Source organism: Gymnoscopelus microlampas (genome assembly GCF_963454915.1).
Source record: "Gymnoscopelus microlampas genome assembly, chromosome: 9".
Classification (NCBI taxonomy): Eukaryota; Metazoa; Chordata; class Actinopteri; order Myctophiformes; family Myctophidae; genus Gymnoscopelus; species Gymnoscopelus microlampas.
In genome coordinates this window covers 56,373,221-56,392,901 of record NC_139946.1, presented here as the reverse complement: position 1 = coordinate 56,392,901, position 19,681 = coordinate 56,373,221, and the positions used below count along the sequence as shown (strand labels likewise).

Here is a 19,681-nt window from a genome sequence, read left to right as displayed (position 1 = left end):
AGGTGTGTGGTGGCACACACATTATGGTGAATACTTGGTGATAATAATAATATTCAAATCACAACTAAAATATTTTAAAATGTTAAAGTAATCAAAGCTAAAAAACGTATTACATAAAACTAATCTCCCTTTGACAGCATGGGAGACACAACCATAGCATGGTCATCATCATCTGTGTCGACTAACAAGGACAGGAAGTTGGAGGTGAAGAAACAGATCAGAGTGGAAGAAGAGGCCTCCAGTAGCTCCTCAGTCAGCACTCAGAGTAAAAGAAGAAGTGAGTAACACTTCTACTACTCTCTCTTCTAAATTCTAAATACACTCCAGGATTATATGTTTTATATGTTTGACTGTTTTAGTTTTCCATCAGAACAATTGTAACTAAACATCTTCTCTTTGTCATTCCACCCTCTGTTTCTTGTCTCCTCTCATTCATCTCTGATCTCTCTTCTCTCCTTTCCTCTTCCTCATCTGCCCTTTTCCTCCTTTCTCCTCTTTGATTCATTCCATCTCTCCCCCTCTCTATTCTATTCTACTTATCTTTGACTCCTCTCCTCCTCTCCCATCTCCTCTCCATCCATCCATCCATCTCTGTCTCAGAAGTCTTTAAGCCAGAGAAGAAGCATCAGTCTCTGATGTCCTCCCCAGCTGCCCATCAGGACCCAGAGACCCAGTCCTTCCATCAGCCGGTGGTCCACACCGAGTCTACACCGAGACCCACAACGTTATCCTTGCACTACGTTGTGGATAACGACAATCCTTCAACTTCAGGTTTAATTGAAGGTGTAAAATCGTTTTCCATGCAAGCTCCGCCTCCATCTCCCATCCAGGCATTGGTGTTCATATTGTTTACACCACCGACTGATGATGATGATCCCAGTTTAAGCCTGAAAGTATTACTGTTACCTCCTAACATTGTGCTGAGTGACGTGTTGAACAAAAGGAGTAGCAGACATGGAGAAGAGATTTGTATTGCAAACTTTGTGTGTAAACTAATCCCAAATCAAGAATACACTCTCTCCACTTCCCCTGAAGATGATACCATCATAATTCAACCAAATAAGGCAACATTTGCAGTTGATGAATCATCCTATTTCAATTATATTGAAACATTTGACATCATTTTGACAGAAAGGTATAAGAATGTCCGTCTACTTCTAAGAGACAGTAACTCCTCTGTCTGTGCATGGGAACGCCATGTAGACCTTCCAGCTCCTGCTTTAAGAGAACAAGTTCAGCGCTCACCGAGTGTTCCAGCAGAGAAAAGACTGTTATCCATACGGAGCAGGTTCATCTCCAGAGTTTCACAACCTGTACTCAACCATCTCTTGGACAAACTCCTTGAGAGGAGGGTGTTAAACGATCATGAGCGGGAGGCGGCCGACTATGGGCAGATGAAACAGGACCAGGCACGTTTTGTCATCGATGCAGTGAGGAGAAAAGGACCTGCTGCAAGTTCATGCATGATACTCATTCTCTGTGATCTCGACCCATTCCTCTCTGAACATCTTGAGTTGATGTAAAACTCTACTGAAGTAATGAAAATACCTTCAGTCAGGCAACTTCCTGCTGCTTTTCTCTTTCTTTCCGAAGATGAAAAAAAAGTTGGACACATTGACGTTGCATCATTCTATTTAACTGTTATTTTTTGATGACACTGTCATCCAGACCAACTTTAAAGTAAATGATCAATGACAGGTGCAATGACAGGACACTGTTTCATGGACACAGGCTGGTTCAGGGATTATAGTTTTATATCAAAGCATTCTTGTTTCTTGTCTTTTTAATGTTGTATTTTTGTCTTTTATTCTGTATTTAGCTGACCGTGTGGGGTTCTGTGTATTGTTCAGGGAGCTCAGATTATATTTGTATACATTGTGGACTGGTATTTGGTATGGGCACTGATTTGATGGCTCCATTGCCACCCCCTCCACCCAAGTCCACACCCTTGGTGTCATCCTGGACCGACCCCACCCTCTCCTCTCAGTCCCATGTCAACCACATCACAAAAACCGTCCTTTTTCCACCTTTTTGCAACATTGTCCTCCTTCGTCCCGGCCAATCACACACTGCTGCTGAGACACTCACAGACTCCACTACAGTAACAGCCTCTTATACAGCGTCACCACCAAGGTTATCATGAAACTACAGTATGTGCCCCTGTTCTGGTACATAGTCTTTTATTTTATTTTATTTGTTTTGATGTACATAATGTACATAATCTTTTACCTGTTTTTTTTTGTAATGATATTTGAACTGTGTTTCCACTATATAAGTCTATGAATTGAATAACAAGGACCTCATTGGAAACAAGACCGCAAGGACTTTTTTGGACGGACCTTTTAGACAAAGTATTTTAAATGTAACTGCTGCCCGCCTGCTCACCAGAACCACATCACTTCGGTCCTCCATGACCTTCACTCGCTCCCAGTTAAACACAGAATAGATTTCAAAACACGACTCACCACCTACTAGACCCTCATCAACCAGGCTCCCCCCTACCTCTCTGAACTCCTCCAACCCCCCCCTGAACCCTCAGGTCTGGTGATAACAACCTCCTGGACGTCACAGAGACAAATAACATAAACCTGGGGGGACGGCCAGGGTCTTCTCCCTCACTGCCAGCTCACATCAAAGCTACCCTCACCACGTTTAACCCATTAAGACCTGGAACTGTGTCATTTTTATATTTGAGCTAAAACGATTATTATTTTACACTTTGGGCTATTCAAAAATAGCAGATCTACAAGCTCATAGCGCGGCACTCGGTGCCGCGCTTTGAGCTTGTAGATCTGCTATTTTTGAAAAATCGTGAAAATGTGTGCAAATCTTTGAATATATATATTTTTAAAGCGAACATGTTTTAACTCAAATCTTTGCTTCTGGGGGGTCCCTGGAACAAAAAAAATTGATGGGGGTCCGCGGCCAAATACATATAATTTTGGGGGTCCTTGACATGAAAAAGATTGAGCACCACTGATATAGAAACATACGTGTTTCAGAAAACTAACTAACTAACCACCTTTAACCTTTGAACTAGTTTTTCCTAATACATTTAAAAGAAATTGTGTTTCTCTTGTGTGAAGCGACTTTGAGTACTTAGAAAAGCTCTATATAAATGGTATGAATTATTATTATTATTACAAATTGTTGAGTTGTCCCGGGTGTCTTTAGTTCATGGACTGATGTGAGCTCTATGTGTCCTTTACATGCTGTTCACTAAACCTGATGAAGGTTTTTATTTTTTTTACCGCTTTATAATAACATATATTTGGGAGCATTAAGACAATGTGTAGATCTTCTCCTTTCTCCAGTGTTCCTCCTGTATGTCAGTGTTTCTCAAACTCATGTCAAGGACCCCCACATTGATCTGTATTTGGCTGAGGACCCCCATCTCAAAAATATGTTGTGCCGGGGACCCCTAGAAGCAAAGATTTGAGTTAAAAATGTTTGTTTTAAAAAAACTGTGTGTGTGTGTGTGTGTGTGTGTGTGTGTGTGTGTGTGTGTGTGTGTGTGTGTGTGTGTGTGTGTGTGTGTGTGTGTGTGTGTGTGTGTGTGTGTGTGTGTGTGTGTGTGTGTGTGTGAGAGAGAGTGTGTGTGAGAGTGAGTGTGTGTGAGAGTGAGTGTGTGTGTGTGTGTGAGAGAGAGAGAGAGAGAGAGAGAGAGAGAGAGAGAGAGAGAGAGAGAGAGAGAGAGAGAGAGAGAGAGAGAGAGAGAGAGAGAGAGAGAGAGAGAGAGAGAGAGAGAGAGAGAGAGAGAGAGAGAGAGAGAGAGAGAGAGAGAGAGAGAGAGAGAGAGAGAGTTCAAAGATTTTCTCAAAGGTTTGCGATTTTTCAAAAAATAGCAGATCTACAAGCTCATAGCGTGGCACTCGTGCCACGCTATGAGCTTGTAGATCTGCTATTTTTGGGGCGGTGTAGCCGCCCCCTATAAGTGAGTTTTGGACACCAACCCAAAAAATTGTGTACCCCCTAACCCTTCCATTGTTAATGCAAATCGATACTTTTTTCATATCAGCCAATCACATTACAGCTAGTGTCATCACCACTAACTGTAATGTGATTGGCTGACTTTGCAAATTCAGGACTGTGATTGGCTAGCGAAACACATGACACATGTGCAGACCTATGAATAGCAGTATGGACTATGGAAAAAGTCTTTTTTTAAAGTGAGTCATGTTGTGATGACCACACACCGCCCACTTCACACTGGGTGTGATTTTTGAATAACCAAAGAATAAAATATGGTTACAATTCTTGTGACGCTATGTTAACTTAATTATTCAAATCATGAACTGGAATCGTGTGTTTTGTTTTGTTTAAGCCAGCAGGATCTACTTTTAAATGGTTTTAAATTGTCTGAAATTGTTAGATAAAAAATAAAATCACCTCTGACATGATGCCCGGTTGAAAATAGATGAAACATCATTGCTGTAGCCTACAAAAAACTATTTACATTACATTACATTATTTGCCTACAGAAATGGTCTGTTGAACAATGGAAAATATTATATGCTTATACTACTATAAATATATTATATCTATGAATGAATCAAAGCAGAAATTAGTAACGCGTTTTTATTTATGTATTAAAAAGCTTTTAATCATGGCTTCATATTTACAATTTGATCCTGTTCAAAATATAAATATAAGAAATAACTGCACATAATCTATCTATCATACATCATGGGGTAAAAACACAACATTGATGTAAATCATTAAACTAATACAGTGATAAATATAACAATGTGTTCATGTTTACAACACTTTGTTCATCTGTTTGTATTGAACGGCCTTAGTCGCCCTCATGTGGACAAAATGAATCACTACAAGTGCAAGTCGTCAATAAATCCACTTTTCACTCAGTTCATAAAATAATGAGATGACGCAATATGATCTACTTTCTACTATATAAGATGTTAAGATCTAAAAGCTCTCAATGAGACGCGTTGTGAGCTTGTAGATCTGCTATTTTCGGTGAGGGACACCGTCATAGAACAGAGCATCATGTTGACACGCTGACTGGCTGCGTCATGTAAGACGTTTAGTAACCACGTGACCACTTCCGTTTTCCCTTCAAAATAAAACTGGTTTAGTGTCATGCTTCACATCGGACGCCACGTGAGCACTTCCGCTTTTTCTTCAAAACAAAAGCATTGTCTCTCTAGAAGAACTACATTTCAAGGACTACATTTCCCATACACCATGGTAATGTACGTGTTCTGGTAAGGTTGCTACAGGTCTGCTTTGATTGATTGAATACTTTATTAAGAGTTTACCCAAAAAAAAGCGCATAAAGTACAGATAAATACAAAGTCTGTAAAGAGGATTATAAACCCAAGAAAACACTATGGCTTGTTTCCATTAAGGTCCTTTAAACAATCAAACAATCATCATCATCAGGTGTTGTATCTGCAGCTGAAAGCAGGATTGTAATCACAGACAGAAAGACATCCTGTCTGTGGTTCATTCACTGTGACTCCACATGGAAGTGATTTGACATCTGATCTGTATATTAGAATACACTTTATCCTACATGAATCATAACAACAACTTTACCTTTTACTTTAAATACTTTATGATGAAGATGAGCTGAAAGAAGCATTGTAATCATTCATACATATGGATACATGGACTCTACAACAACTTTAATATCATCATATTTAACATAGTTTATGAGGAGAAAGAGAGACTGAACAACATCTTCAACACAGCTGTCTCCTCATCATGACGTCATCATGACGTCATCACCACACTGTGAGTATCCTCCTACATCAGAGACTTGTTTTATTTGCTGTCAGATGAACATAATCAACATGATCAGAGATTCAGAAAAATAATAAATAATATAATAACAATACGTTTTATCTGCTGCTCTGAATAAAGACCAGCACATCACCTGAGGAAGGCCCACACGTTGTGTTTACACATTAAACTGTGTTTTATTTATAATTATAACATAATGATCATGTTTGTCCTCCTGCAGCAGAGACCAAGGTGATGTTATCAGCCTGCTATGTAGAGTCTGTCCACATGAGGGCGACACAGAGACTCCTGAATCTCTGATCATGTTGATTATGTTCATCTGACAGCAATATAATAAGTCTCTAATGGACAAGTGTGTTGTCTTGGTGATGTTGTTTTGTGCTTTATGGTTATGTTTTGTTTATTATTGTTGTTGTTGTTTTTTAACAGACCTGTGAAGTCTTTCGGGGACAATAAATATTATATTATTATTGTCTCCGCCAGGCCGAAGGCAGAGAGTATGTTTTCGTTTGATTTCCTTTGGTTCCACCAAGCTAACATTGGTCAAGCTTCACGTGACACGTGACAATATGTTGAAAGGGTGTGCTTTGATTGGCTAGCGAGACGCATGACGAAATACATACCTATAAATAGGTGAGTCACTTTGAAACATTGCATTGCATGTTTCAAAGTGACATCAGTGCATCAGCCAAGCTAACATTTAGTCAGAGATAAAAGTTCCAATCTTGGAATAAATTCCTTACCAAAAATCCTCACCAATGTGGGTCTGCTGGCGGAGACTTGTGCTCCGAGGAGCACATTTTCTAGTTATTATTATTATTATTATTATTATTATTATTATTATTATTATTATTATTATTATTATCATCACTGGACATAATGCAGTCTGAAGTTTCTCAAAGTGGAAAATCTGCAAGTCTGTTGCCTGTTTGTAATGATATATATATATATATATATATATGTTTAAGTGAAAATAGCCGATCTTCAAGTCCACAGTACATTTTGAGCTTGTAGATCTGCTATTTTCACTACCTTTTTGCGACACTCTGAAATGGATGGATATGAGTTTAAACATCAAACACAAACGTATATTCTCTAACATCTCTCAGCCAACCAGGATACAAGTACAGAGAGACAGTGAATATTAAATATGAAGTGATTTAAATCAGGGACCCCTTAGCTGATAGAGATGAAACAGGGACCCCTTAGCTGATAGAGATGAAACAGGGACCCCTTAGCTGATAGAGATGAAGCAGGGACCCCTTAGCTGATAGAGATGAAACAGGGACCCCTTAGCTGATAGAGATGAAACAGGGACCCCTTAGCTGATAGAGATGAAACAGGGACCCCTTAGCTGATAGAGATGAAACAGGGACCCCTTAGCTGATAGAGATGAAACAGGGACCCCTTAGCTGATAGAGATGAAACAGGGACCCCTTAGCTGATAGAGATGAAACAGGGACCCCTTAGCTGATAGAGATGAAGCAGGGACCCCTCCACCACATATTGTATACAATTGGGTTGCAGATTAAACTTCTTCATAGATTTCATATTTAGTAAATTCATGTTTTTTTCTATCAATGTTTGTACCAGCCCTCTCTGGATCCAGACCACAGCTTTTAAGAGTGTTCTTTAAGGAAATGGTTCTCAAACATATTAATGTCAGGGACCCCCATAACTCTGAGAGTGTGCAAATGGAGCTAAATCCATTTGCACTCTCTCTGTGTTACAGACCGATTAGGGTCTATTTGGTACCTAAGAATGATTTAGCTGGGGACCCCCTGGAACCCCCTCAGGGGTCCCTGGACCCTTTTATGTCCTAAAGGGTCCGGGGACCCCTGAGGGGTCTGTTTGGCAGGCATTGATCTAGTCAAGCCTAGATGTAATAAATGCATGAATTACTTAAATATTAAACTGATGATACACAAATAATACACAAATAGATGAAACAGAATGCTGACCTTGCAGTTTAATAATGTAAAGATGTTGTTATAAGTGGAACATAATGCTCACTGTGAATAATGAAGAATCAGTTTTAACTGTCAGTTTGCAACACAGAGCAGCTTGTGGTTGAACATCAGTTAGACAGACAGGAAGTTATCAGAACCTCTTCCCCAAATGTTTCACATGGGCCGGTTATAGCGCCACCACGAGGCCGCTTTTTGCAAAACACATTTTTTGACAGTACTCCTACAGGTTTTGTCCAAACATCACGCAAATCGGTACACAGTATCTCTAATAGTCATTAAACAAAAAGTATCTTTCAGATTTTTCATATTCCATCCTGATTGGCTAAAAATGGCTTCCAAAGTTTGCAGGCCGATCCGTTTTCAACAAAATGCCTCAAATCATGAACACAGCTTGCAATTTCCGTGATATTTTACACACACATTCCCACTATGCCGAGGAAGAAATGGCACTTGAAATGTTTCAAATCAGCCTTAAATCAGCGCTATAACAGACCGATTTGTGTTTTTACCTATAACTGCACCAATCTGTGTAAAACTTTGCATATGCACTCCCTAGAGGTCAAGGAAAAACGTTTGCCCTGCGTTTTTCACATCTGCCTTTTATAGCGCCACCAGTCAGTGTAGGAGAGACAGACAGTAGGACAGCTGAGAGAGAGACAGTGTAGGAGAGACAGACAGTAGGACAGCTGAGAGAGAGACAGTGTAGGAGAGACAGACAGTAGGACAGCTGAGAGAGAGACAGTGTAGGAGAGACAGACAGTAGGACAGCTGAGAGGGAGACAGTGTAGGAGAGACAGACAGTAGGACAGCTGAGAGAGAGACAGTGTAGAGAAGATATAATTAATGTGGAATAAATGGCATAAAATCTTTGTTAAAAAAAAGTTGTTAATTTCTACAAAATCCAATCAATTACTCCATTTCTTTCTACATTAACTACAGAGAGAACAGTGTAACCTGACACTAGACTTCAGTTTAGACCAGAATGGTGTCAGATGGTTTTCCACAGTTATAGTGGAGTTTGAGGAAGTGAAACCACATCCTCACATGATCTCAGTCAGTTCAGATCAGCTGCATCGTTTCAACGTCTCGTCTCAAGGTAAAATGTCTTTACTTTATACCTGCATGTAGATTCACCATGAGGATACTAGTAGGAGATAATACAGTATATCTCTAGACTTGTCCTGAGTCACATACATGAATCATTTGTTATATTATTACAAGGTTGAGTCATTCATGTGACTGTAGAATCATAATCTTGTATGGTTCAAAACCGTACATTTTCAGGAAATGGAAAAAGGAGCCTGTGTTCCAATGGATCTAATGTAGTTAATCTTGTGTTCATTCTTTTCATTGGTTACATGTTTGTTTTGTTTTTTTAACACGTTTTTATTAAGAACGGGAAGGAAACAAGACTCGAGGGCAGAAAAGAAACAACTCCCTCCATTGTGTGTGTGTGTGTGTGTGTGTGTGTGTGTGTGTGTGTGTGTGTGTGTGTGTGTGTGTGTGTGTGTGTGTGTGTGTGTGTGTGTGTGTGTGTGTGTGTGTGTGTGTGTGTCTTAATGGTTAATGATGGTTGTCTAATTGTGCTGAGCAGAGCCTGAACGCCAAGATGAAATATTACATCCACACTTGTATTCTCGTTCTATAATATTTGTTAAATATATATTTGGTCTATAATATTGGTTCAATCTATTTGTGAGTTATCTGACTGAAATGTGTTCACCAACGTTGAGATGGACGCACAGGTGATTGTTTCATGCAATCAATTCCCAACATATTTTTTCGGGGTTTCGCTGGTTTCAGTTCATTCAACCTCCTCTTGTGTGTTGGCTAGTGAGGCGCGTCATAGTGAGACCTGACAGAATGGGGTTCATTCGGTGCCGGCCTGCACGCGCATACTGGTTCTTATCAGTGTGACGTTGCCTGTTAAGGGCTCTATATTTACCAGTGCCGTGTTATGAGCTTATAGATCTGCTATTTTTTGGACAATCGTGGTAACTTTGTGCAAATCTTTGAATATATATATTTTTAAAGCTAACATTTAATTGTAACTCAAATCTTTGCTTCTGGGCAGGCCTGGAATTTCATCATTTTAGGGGCAAGGCCACTTGGCGTTTGATGTTATTTTTTAAGGGCACAAAGGTCAAATGTCAGGGCAGGAAGGCCATCAAATAAAACAATGATGTTTAAGTCCACATAAATAATGAATTTAACTTGGTTAAGGATGATTTAATTTTAATATAGTACAAGAATAGTATAACTATCTGTGAAATGTCCATCAGAGAGGGAGGGTCACAGCTTCTCTCTACCTTTGTAGATGATTCTGGGGGGTCCCTGGAACAACATATTTTGAAATGGTGGTTCGCGGTCAAATACATACAGTATAAAAAATAAAAAATAAATCCTGACAGTATGTTGCTATATCAGTGGTGCTCCAACCTTTTCATGTCAAGGACCCCCAAAATGATATGTATTTGGCCGCGGACCCCCATCTCAAAATATGTTGTTCCAGGGACCCCCAGAAGTACGATCAGAGTAAATAATGTTTGCTTTAAAACATATCCTATATACATATATATATATATATATATATATATATATATATATATATATATATATATATATATATATATATATATATATATATATATTCTCAAAGATTTGCACAAATCTTCCAGGATTTAAAAACAAATAGCAGATCTACAAGCTCATAGCGTGGCACTCTGTGCTATGGTATTCCATAGGTTTCACTTGAGTTTTGTTTTATCGTTGCAAACCTGAGTGCTCATTCTCCAACTATGTCATGGATATAGGCTACAGGGAGGGTAGATTGGCCATTTTATCAACTGAAAATGATGATAATGATGATTAAACATTGGATTAGCCTACTTTGTGGATGTGCAAGGCTCGTGCGGCGAGTATTAAAGCCTACAGTAGGCTACTCGAACAGGAATGACAGGCTTGAATTTTTTTCTGATCATTCTATATTATATCATTGGTTGAAGCAAAAATATATGGCTGTGTGTGCATTGCGCTGGGTTGCTGTAGGCACACAGTGTTTATTGTTTTAATTGACATTAAATACAACAGATATAGGCTATGATGAGAACTTGGGGGTGGGGGGGGTTGGATTGATGTATGGGTGGGTGCGTGGATGGGTGGTTGGGTGGGTGGATGGGTGGGACAGACAGGAGGTTTATGGACTCAGTGAGAGTCCATAAACCTCAGATTTATAGACGAATGAATGAATGAATCTTTGTATTGTTTTAATAACCAGGTTCTGATATCCTGTAATATTTCACTTTTTGTTTTTGTTTTATGGATACTTTAATGTTTTTCCTCTGAGATCATTATATTTAATGTAAATGTGAATCAACAGATGACAGAGTGAAGGTGTGACCAGGAGGAAGCTGTGTTGTCCTCAGTGGAGATCCTCAACAAAATGGACAAATTTAAAAAACTGTTCCGGCCTGCTAGGCCCACTTCTCCAGGGCCAAGCCCTTCTCCAGCCCTTCAGCCCTCCAGCCCTTCTCCAGGGCCAAGCCCTGGAGAAGTGAGGAAGCTTAATCCGGTAAGGAAAACAAAATCCAGACAGAACATTATGACAAACAGCTCAGATTCTGATTTCTCATTTCCTATGATATTGAGCTGTATGAATGTGTGCACCGTGTGCCCTCACACCACTAACCAACACAAGTCAAATATGCAAGGGATAATGGTGGTCAGTATTGAAATTTAAAGCCCGGCAGGGTGATTATTTCGCGGAGGTGGATAATCACCCTGAAGGGCTTTACATTTCAATAATGACCACCTCCCCATGTATTATCCCACTTATTACACAGCTACTTAATAAATACATTAATAAAGAGACCCAACAAAACAAAGTATTTCCTTGTTTACGGCAATAAAAGTATTCCATAAGTATTGGGCTGGGCCGAGAAGTTCGCCTTGGAAAACAAATAGACAGTATTCCATAAGGTAACCGGAAGACTCGCCCCAAAACACACTTGTCCCCATTCTATATACCGCCGGATTTCCCTATAGTACCGCCGGATTCGCCCCGGGGCGACTGTGTTTTGGGGCGAGTGTTTTGGGATTCTTGCGTTGTTGCCCACGATATTAGGATGTGTAATGGATCAAATAGAATCACTTTTCGGTTATTGCATCATTTATTTCTCACTTCAAATGTTTTCAAAAACATTCTTGAGAGCAGTTGTAAATGACATTGTTTGTTTGTTTACATGGCTGTCATGTTGGATAAAGCATAAAATCAAGCAGCGCAGGTTGACATGAGCAGGTGTTCTGAGTCTTTGATTAGACTGTTATAGAGCTCATCAGTCATTATCAAGAAATAATGACTGATGATTGATCAGAATCAAGCATTCAACCAAGCCGTGTAATAAACAAATGTAACAATGTCCTTTTAGTCCGGGCCCTTAAGTCCATTTTTATGTTACAATAGTTTACTTTTTGATATAAGCGCCAAATTTGGCATGAACAATGCCTAGGACCTACTTTTGCAGAAAAGCAAATGGGCATTTTATGTGTATTTTGACTGGATTGTGATTGGATTATCCATTTTTTTTATTTTGGCATCAGAATATAGTTTTGACTCCCCCCCACCCCCTCCCCCCGTTAGCCACGCAAAAAAAAAAAAGTAATTTGTATTGTGTCTGCAAATATTAATGTTGTTAGTTGGTGTTTACATATCTTCTAAAGTTATTGTAGAGAGTCATGGTGGCCTTCACTGTGGAGGCTTTTGATTGATTGAATAGTTTATTTAGAAGGTTGCAGAGAAAGAGCACATGGAAGTACAGTTCACAATACAAGCTCAACTAAACAGGATAAAAAATAAAAATAAAAGCTGCAACGGCTTGTTTCAAATGGGGTCCATGTACTCAATTCATGGAGACATTACATGACAGACAGATAAACAATACTATGCAGAACATCATATAAACAGTTTAAAAGTAAGAAAAACTAAAAATATGTACAATAAACAGTTCGAGGAGGTGGTGGTGGGGGGGGGGGGGGGGGCTTAGGTTATGACTTTTACAACTGAACTGAGGACCCCCCAAAATAATCATATTTTAACTGAGCACCCCACACACACACACACACACACACACACACACACACACACACACACACACACACACACACACACACACACACACTGTAATGCAGAAATGTGCATGTGTGGATATATTTCCTGGTATAAATAAGTTGAACTAAAGCTTCAAAGCATTAAGAGACGTTAACATCATGTGTTTGCAGCAGGAATCAACCATGAAGGGTCTTATCTTGAACACTCTGGAAGAGCTGGATGTCGAGGAGTTCAACAGGTTCAAGTGGTATCTGCAACAGCCTGGCAATGTTGAAGGTCTCAAACCGCTGTGTAAGAGCGATCTGGAGAATGCTGGGCCCACGGACGTTGTGGACCTGATCACACAGAACTATTCTGGTAAAGAAATTGACATCATGTTGAAAATCCTGAAGAAGGTCAAGAGGGAAGATCTACTGGAGACATTTAAAAACACAGCCCAAGGTAAGTGAAGAGAGAGGAGAACTATGTCATTGTTGGTAGATATGAATGAATGGACCAATTCCAATTATGTTTACACCCACCCTTTGTGTGTGGTCCAAGTGATCTAAAGATGTATAAGATAAAAACAGATATATTGGTAGGCCTATATATCCGCCCTAAGGGCGCTATAATAATATAATCCCACACATCAGGAAACTACCCGCGCAAACAGGTGGATAGTACCGCCGGATTCGCCCCGGGGCGACTGTGTTTTGGGGCGAGTGTTTTGGGATTCTTGCGTTGTTGCCCACGATATTAGGATGTGTAATGGATCAAATAGAATCACTTTTCAGTTATTGCATCATTTATGTCTCACTTCAAATGTTTTCAAAAACATTCTTGAGAGCAACGTTTAGTTGTAAATGACATTGTTTGTTTGTTTACATGGCTGTCATGTTGGATAAAGCATAAAACCAAGCAGCGCAGGTTGACATGAGCAGGTGTTCTGAGTCTTTGATTAGACAGAGGTCTGTTATAGAGCTCATCAGTCATTATCAAGAAATAATGACTAGTCCGGGCCCTTAAGTCCATTGTTATGCTACAATAGTTTTGCAGAAAAGCCTGTTAGCCACGCAAAAAAACCCAATATGGCTGCCATTTTCCAAAATGGCTGCTGGCGAAAGACATTTTATGTGTATTTTGACCTGGATTGTGATTGGATTTTGATTATTTTGGTATCAACATATAGTTTCCCCCCGCCCCCTCCCCCCGTTAGCTATGCGGGGGAAAAAAAACAATATGGCTGCCATTTTCCAAAATGGCTTCAGGCAAAAGGCATTTTATGTGTATTTGGACCTGGATTGTGATTGGATTATCCAATTTGGATTATTTTGGATTAATTTGCCTAGGTCTATTTTGCCTAGGACCTACTTTTGCAGAAAAGCCTGTTAGCCACACAAAAAAAAAAACAATATGGCTGCCATTTTCGAAATAATACAAACATTATCACATGGATCACTATCACTAGACGCAAAACAAGGGCAATCTATACTCAGCTGTAAAACGTTATGAGCATGTTTAAGCTGGCATACAGTATCATTAGCGCAAGATGACACATTTTGTGAAGTGGACCTTAAAGGTGGTTTAAATGTAAATTACATTTTTGGCTATGCTGTTACAAGAATGTGTTTAATGTAGGCTTTATTGTGGTGAAGAAATTGATACTAGGGATAGTTTTGTAGTTTAGTCCTTACTTGCCCAGGGTACAGTTGGTGCACTTACTCACTGCAGTGAGTAGGCTATATGTCACTGCAAATAATAAGACCGGTGTGTTTTCCAAGGCTACCCACGGCCACCTTGACAGAGAAAATCACACAAAATTATGGATTTAATTTGTACCAAATTGTAACCTGTGAGTTTCAAAGCTGGATACAGTGACTAACATGAGACCAATACACAAATTGCGTAATTCACACGCTCAAATTAACCAAAACATGAGAACGAATTACAGTATATCTATTTTGTGTGCTCGAAATAGTAGAACATGGCCTCAGTACATTATTTTATGTAATATATGGCCACTCCGGGGCTTAATAAAAATGTAATCCAAACAGATGTATTGAGCTCCCATTTTTGTCTCCCCACAGATATTCTGAAACAAAACATGGATCCGTCACCACTACCACCACCACGAAAATGGCACCGAGTCAGTGAAAGGTGGAGTCAACAGTTAAAGAAACTTGCGAACACTGACGATGACAATGTTGCCAGAGTTGGTAGTCTAGTGTTTGGGACAGATTGTGAATTCCGTATAGCATACGGAGGTGATGGAACTGATGTGTTCTTGGGGTTAAGAGATGACGGCACTGAAGTTGCAGTGAAGAGAATGACTAAGCACAATTATGAGGGGCTGAAGAATGAGAAAGACATTTTACGTCTTCCAGAGCTTGATGATCCTTCAATTGTACGATGTGTGGACTATGTAGAGGATAACTACTTTGGATACATTGCTCTGCAGTTATGTGAATGCACAGTGGAAGAACACATATACAATGTGAAAAATAATGCATCAGATTCTGAATTGAACAGAAAGGAGCTTGCAGAGCAGGTTCTTTTAAGCTTAAAGTGTCTCCACTGTCAGGATCCTCCAATTCTCCACCGGGACATCAAGCCCCAGAATGTCTTGATTGGTAAGTTACAGAAGACAAATTAAACAGTCAGACATTTTAGGCACCATTTTCTGAATTTACTTAGATTAATCTGAAACCTTTTTTTAATTATATTTAACTACCCCATTTGCCCTGCAGATATTGGAGGGAGGGCAAAACTGGCTGATTTTGGAATAAGTATACGGTTGCCCAGAGGACAAACAACACTTATCACAAAAGTTGCAGGATCAAAATGCTGGAAGGCGAAGGAGACCTTAGACTGTGATTATATGCCATATAAGTGCAGCACTGACATCCAGGTTTGTTCTTATTAAGCAAGAACAATTTAATCAATGAGAACAACATATACTGTACTGTCACTAAATGTTCATGTTCATTCTAAAGGTGGCTGGAATGTTGTTATATTACATCCTGTCTGGAGGACACCATCCATTTGGCAAAGGCCCTCGGTGTGAATGCAACATTCTGGATGGAATCTACAAACTGGACCACGTTCAGGATGAGGTTGCCAAGGATCTCATTGAGAGGATGATCAATGAAGACCCAGAGAAAAGACCTACAGTGGAGGAATGCTTGGCTCATGCCTACTTCTGGTCAGACCAAAGGTACAATAAACAGGCAAACATTTCCCACTGCTCACATACAGTTAGTAGTTTTGTATGCATATACACTAAGAATGTTATTATATTTAATATCATTGCTTAATCACAGCCACAGCTCATCTTTAACAGTTTGATCAAACAGTATGTTTTCTATACCTACATATTATGTTAGGTAATGTAATAACCAATACATTATTTGGTTTGGTTTCTTCTAGGATAGTAGATTACTTGAAACAGGTTGGAAATGAGAAGGAAAACTAAAAAATAAAACCAACCCACCAATTTAAACCCTGCATCCGGTTTAACCGTCCCACTCCACACTCGAACTGATCCACAGGCCATTGAAGATGATTCAAAATAAAACTTTATCCGTTTTTTATCAGTATAATTGTGTGTGGATACAAGGCTGTGATGTTTATTCCCCCTCATAAACTTCATAGCACTTGGGAATGAGCAGGAGGTCAAAGGTTGAGAACAAAAGCATATTTTCATGAAACTTGGTGGGATGCTCAGCCAAGAAATGGTTAAATGTTTCAGGTAGGTTGACCATATGTCCCGTTTTGTGCGGGACAGTCCCACATTTCAGTGACTTTTCAAGCGTCCCGCAAATTGAGACGCTGTTCCGCATTTAGATTGATAGGCTCCAGTTTTCAAATATGCGTTTAAAATCTTGATTTGATCAATTAACTGGCTGTGTGCAGCGGAGCAGTGGAGCCTGTCATCAGGGGCGGGCCGTGTGTGTGTGTGTGTGTGTGTGTGTGTGTGTGTGTGTGTGTGTGTGTGTTGTGGTGTGCGTGCGTGCGTGCGTGCGTGCGTGCGTGCGTGCGTGCGTGCGTGCGTGCGTGCGTGCGTGCGTGCGTCTGTCGAGAGGAGAAACGCAGCCCAATTAAAACACTCGCCCCTATGTTTTCCGCCGACCGAGGCCGCCAGATATACCCGGGGCGAGTGTGTTTTGCGGCGAGTGTTTTGGACGACAAGGCGTTCTTGTAAACAAGCGGTGAATGAAATCACGTGTTGCTGCTGGTAGAATACAAGTCGGAAAGAAAATAATCAGGAGCTCAACAACATATAAGAGGATACAAGAGCTATCTGTGCAAAGCTGCAAAGTGTGCATATTTAAGCAAGTATTTTAAAACAGTGAAAGTTACCGAGGAAAAAGAAAAAAAAAAGTGATAGACCCCCGCCACGACTCAAACTAACGACCACGTTGTGAATAATTATAAACAAACAACCTCCTGGTGCTTCCAATTTGGGGGGTAGTTTGACCAAAACCGAAGGTATTGAAGAGGAGAATGTTATGGTCATCAGAGATCAGAGGATTTAGCAGCTGCCATTCTGATAATGTTAGGAGCAATGGACCAGGCAACAGTGACACTACGAGCAGGTAGGTAGGGTCCAACCAAGTGTTTCTAAATGGACTGCAGAGTCTGCAGTCTGCACAGAACCCTATCCATCAGATCCAAAGTAGACTAGGTAAAAAACACGTATTATGCAAGTAGACTACATAATGAAGTTGACCAAAGTTTCTCAGCTCAGCTGCATTATATTTGTTATTAGTGTCTGTCTATCCTCTGAAACAAAGGGGTTTATAGTGAGAACTTGGCATCATTGTGAGCTCCTTATTGGATGTAATTAATGTCTTCACAATCAAATCAAAGCCTCTTAGTAGGTTGTATTGTCCATGTCCAGTAAATACAGATAATTTCAAATGCATTTCTGTTGTTAAGTTTTTATTTGCATAGTAGTTCTATTAGTTATTATTGTCATACTCCTATTACAGAGAAGATTTCTCTCCCCCTTGATTGAATATTAAGTAATGGTTATATTTAGTCATTTGATGTTATTGCCAGTTAAAAAATGCCAGTGAGAGTTTGTTCTATGAAGGACACACGTGCATGTTGTGCAGAGGCATCGTGTGATACTGAACCGTTTAATATCTATTTTGCAGAAAAGCAACAAAATAAAACAAATGTGTAACACCAGTTGGAACCAGCAGCGTATCCTTCTTTGTCCTGTTACAGTGTTATTTTAAATATTATGAACATATATGGCAAGTATATGCCATATTCAGGTTCATATATGTGCATATACGTGGATATAGAGGAAACATATGTCTCAAATATAGCTTATATATGTCCACATATATGGATATATACTGTATATGTACATATATGTAGAGACATATAGGCAGGCGGCCAATTTTCAATAATATGTCACATATATATGATAAACATATAAGTTGCATACATAAAAATACAAGTTAATATATTTCCTTTCCGTGTGGGGTGTGTCAGCTAGGTCGGGAGGCAACGGGGTGCACGGCCAAAAAGGTTTGGGAACCGCTGACATAAACCATTTGATAATCTTGTATCCTTGTTATGTTTACTGTAGACAGAGAGACCAGAAACTAGAAGAGAAAGACCAACTATTGAAGGAAGGTGATAAACTAGTGACAGAAACAGACAGACAAGTGAAGCAGAAAGATGAAGAGCTGAAGAAGATGAAGAAGGAGTGGAATTATGTCATCAGTGATCAAAGTCATGCTGGTGAGATTCTACCTTCCACTTTTTATACTCACTCTAAAACAAATGGTGCTCTATAACACCTAAATTGGGTTTTTGGCCTGGTAATCATAGGAGAAGTGTTTGGTCCTACAGTACGTACTGTATATAGCACCTCAACCATCTTAAATAACCAATAATGACCACTGAGGTACTTTATAGCACCAACCATCCCAAAGAACCACTGAAAAACCACTGAAGCACCAATTATTTATTAGAGTGTAACATTTCTATTGGGCAAGCATGTACAATTTCATATTTCATACGTTTCAATTACATTCTGATTATTTAAACAAATCAGATAGTATGAAGTAACTCAGTAATAGATTAGTATTTTCAGTAGGCACTACCTTCCTTTCTTACTTGGATGACTACTTTTACTTTACTCATTATTTTAAAGTAACAATACTTTTACTTGTGTACAGTTTTTGTCTACTCTACCCACCTCTGCCTATACATGAGCCAATGAAATGAAATAAATGAAATTAATTGATGTAAAGAAAAAAACAAATGTTTGTTGTTGGGTGAGTGGTGGACAAAGACTTAACTGAATCATCCACACATATTAAACGTGTAAAGTTTCATTAGACGTTTGTTATGGCTCTGGTTTGTCAGAACTTACACATAACTTGTACCTGTCGTTGACAAAGAGAGAAAACTGGATGAAGTGAACCAACAAATGAAAGACAAAGATAGAGAACTGCAGAGCAGCCATGAAGAACTGAAGACGACAAAGCAAGAATACACACAGCTTGGTGAGAAGTGGATCATTAAAAACTCAGTTTGTCTACATAGATGATGATGTCTATCAACATGTAAATATATCTTCATCCTGTCATTACAGCTCAGCAGATATATGATCTGAAGACTGAATTAGAGACCCTGAGGAATGCATCAGCTCTAAAGACTGGTCAGTATCTGTGTTTTACACATTAGTCACATTCAGATTCACTTTATTTGCCATTTAGATGCACTGTAGATACATGTGAAAATATTACATTGAGAAGCTCCACTACATAAAAACATAACAGCTCAAATAATGATACATTGATTGATTGAATACTTTATTAATCAAGACATAGATTAT

General features: G+C 39.4%; 1 protein-coding gene across 1 annotated transcript in view; it reads left to right on the top strand.

The window, feature by feature from the left end:
- Positions 1 to 19,265, top strand: part of LOC311051678 (uncharacterized protein) — a gene marked incomplete at both ends in the record, with an annotated part of 30,867 nt that extends 11,602 nt beyond the window's left edge. Inside the window, 8 exons of the mRNA XM_084066261.1 lie at positions 138 to 277; positions 601 to 771; positions 11,162 to 11,307; positions 13,014 to 13,284; positions 14,910 to 15,452; positions 15,853 to 16,036; positions 18,425 to 18,579; positions 19,210 to 19,265. Coding sequence (XP_083922387.1) covers positions 138 to 277; positions 601 to 771; positions 11,162 to 11,307; positions 13,014 to 13,284; positions 14,910 to 15,452; positions 15,853 to 16,036; positions 18,425 to 18,579; positions 19,210 to 19,265 — 1,666 coding nt within the window. The remainder of the gene's footprint in view (positions 1 to 137; positions 278 to 600; positions 772 to 11,161; positions 11,308 to 13,013; positions 13,285 to 14,909; positions 15,453 to 15,852; positions 16,037 to 18,424; positions 18,580 to 19,209) is intronic.
- Between the last annotated feature and the right edge of the window lie 416 nt (positions 19,266 to 19,681).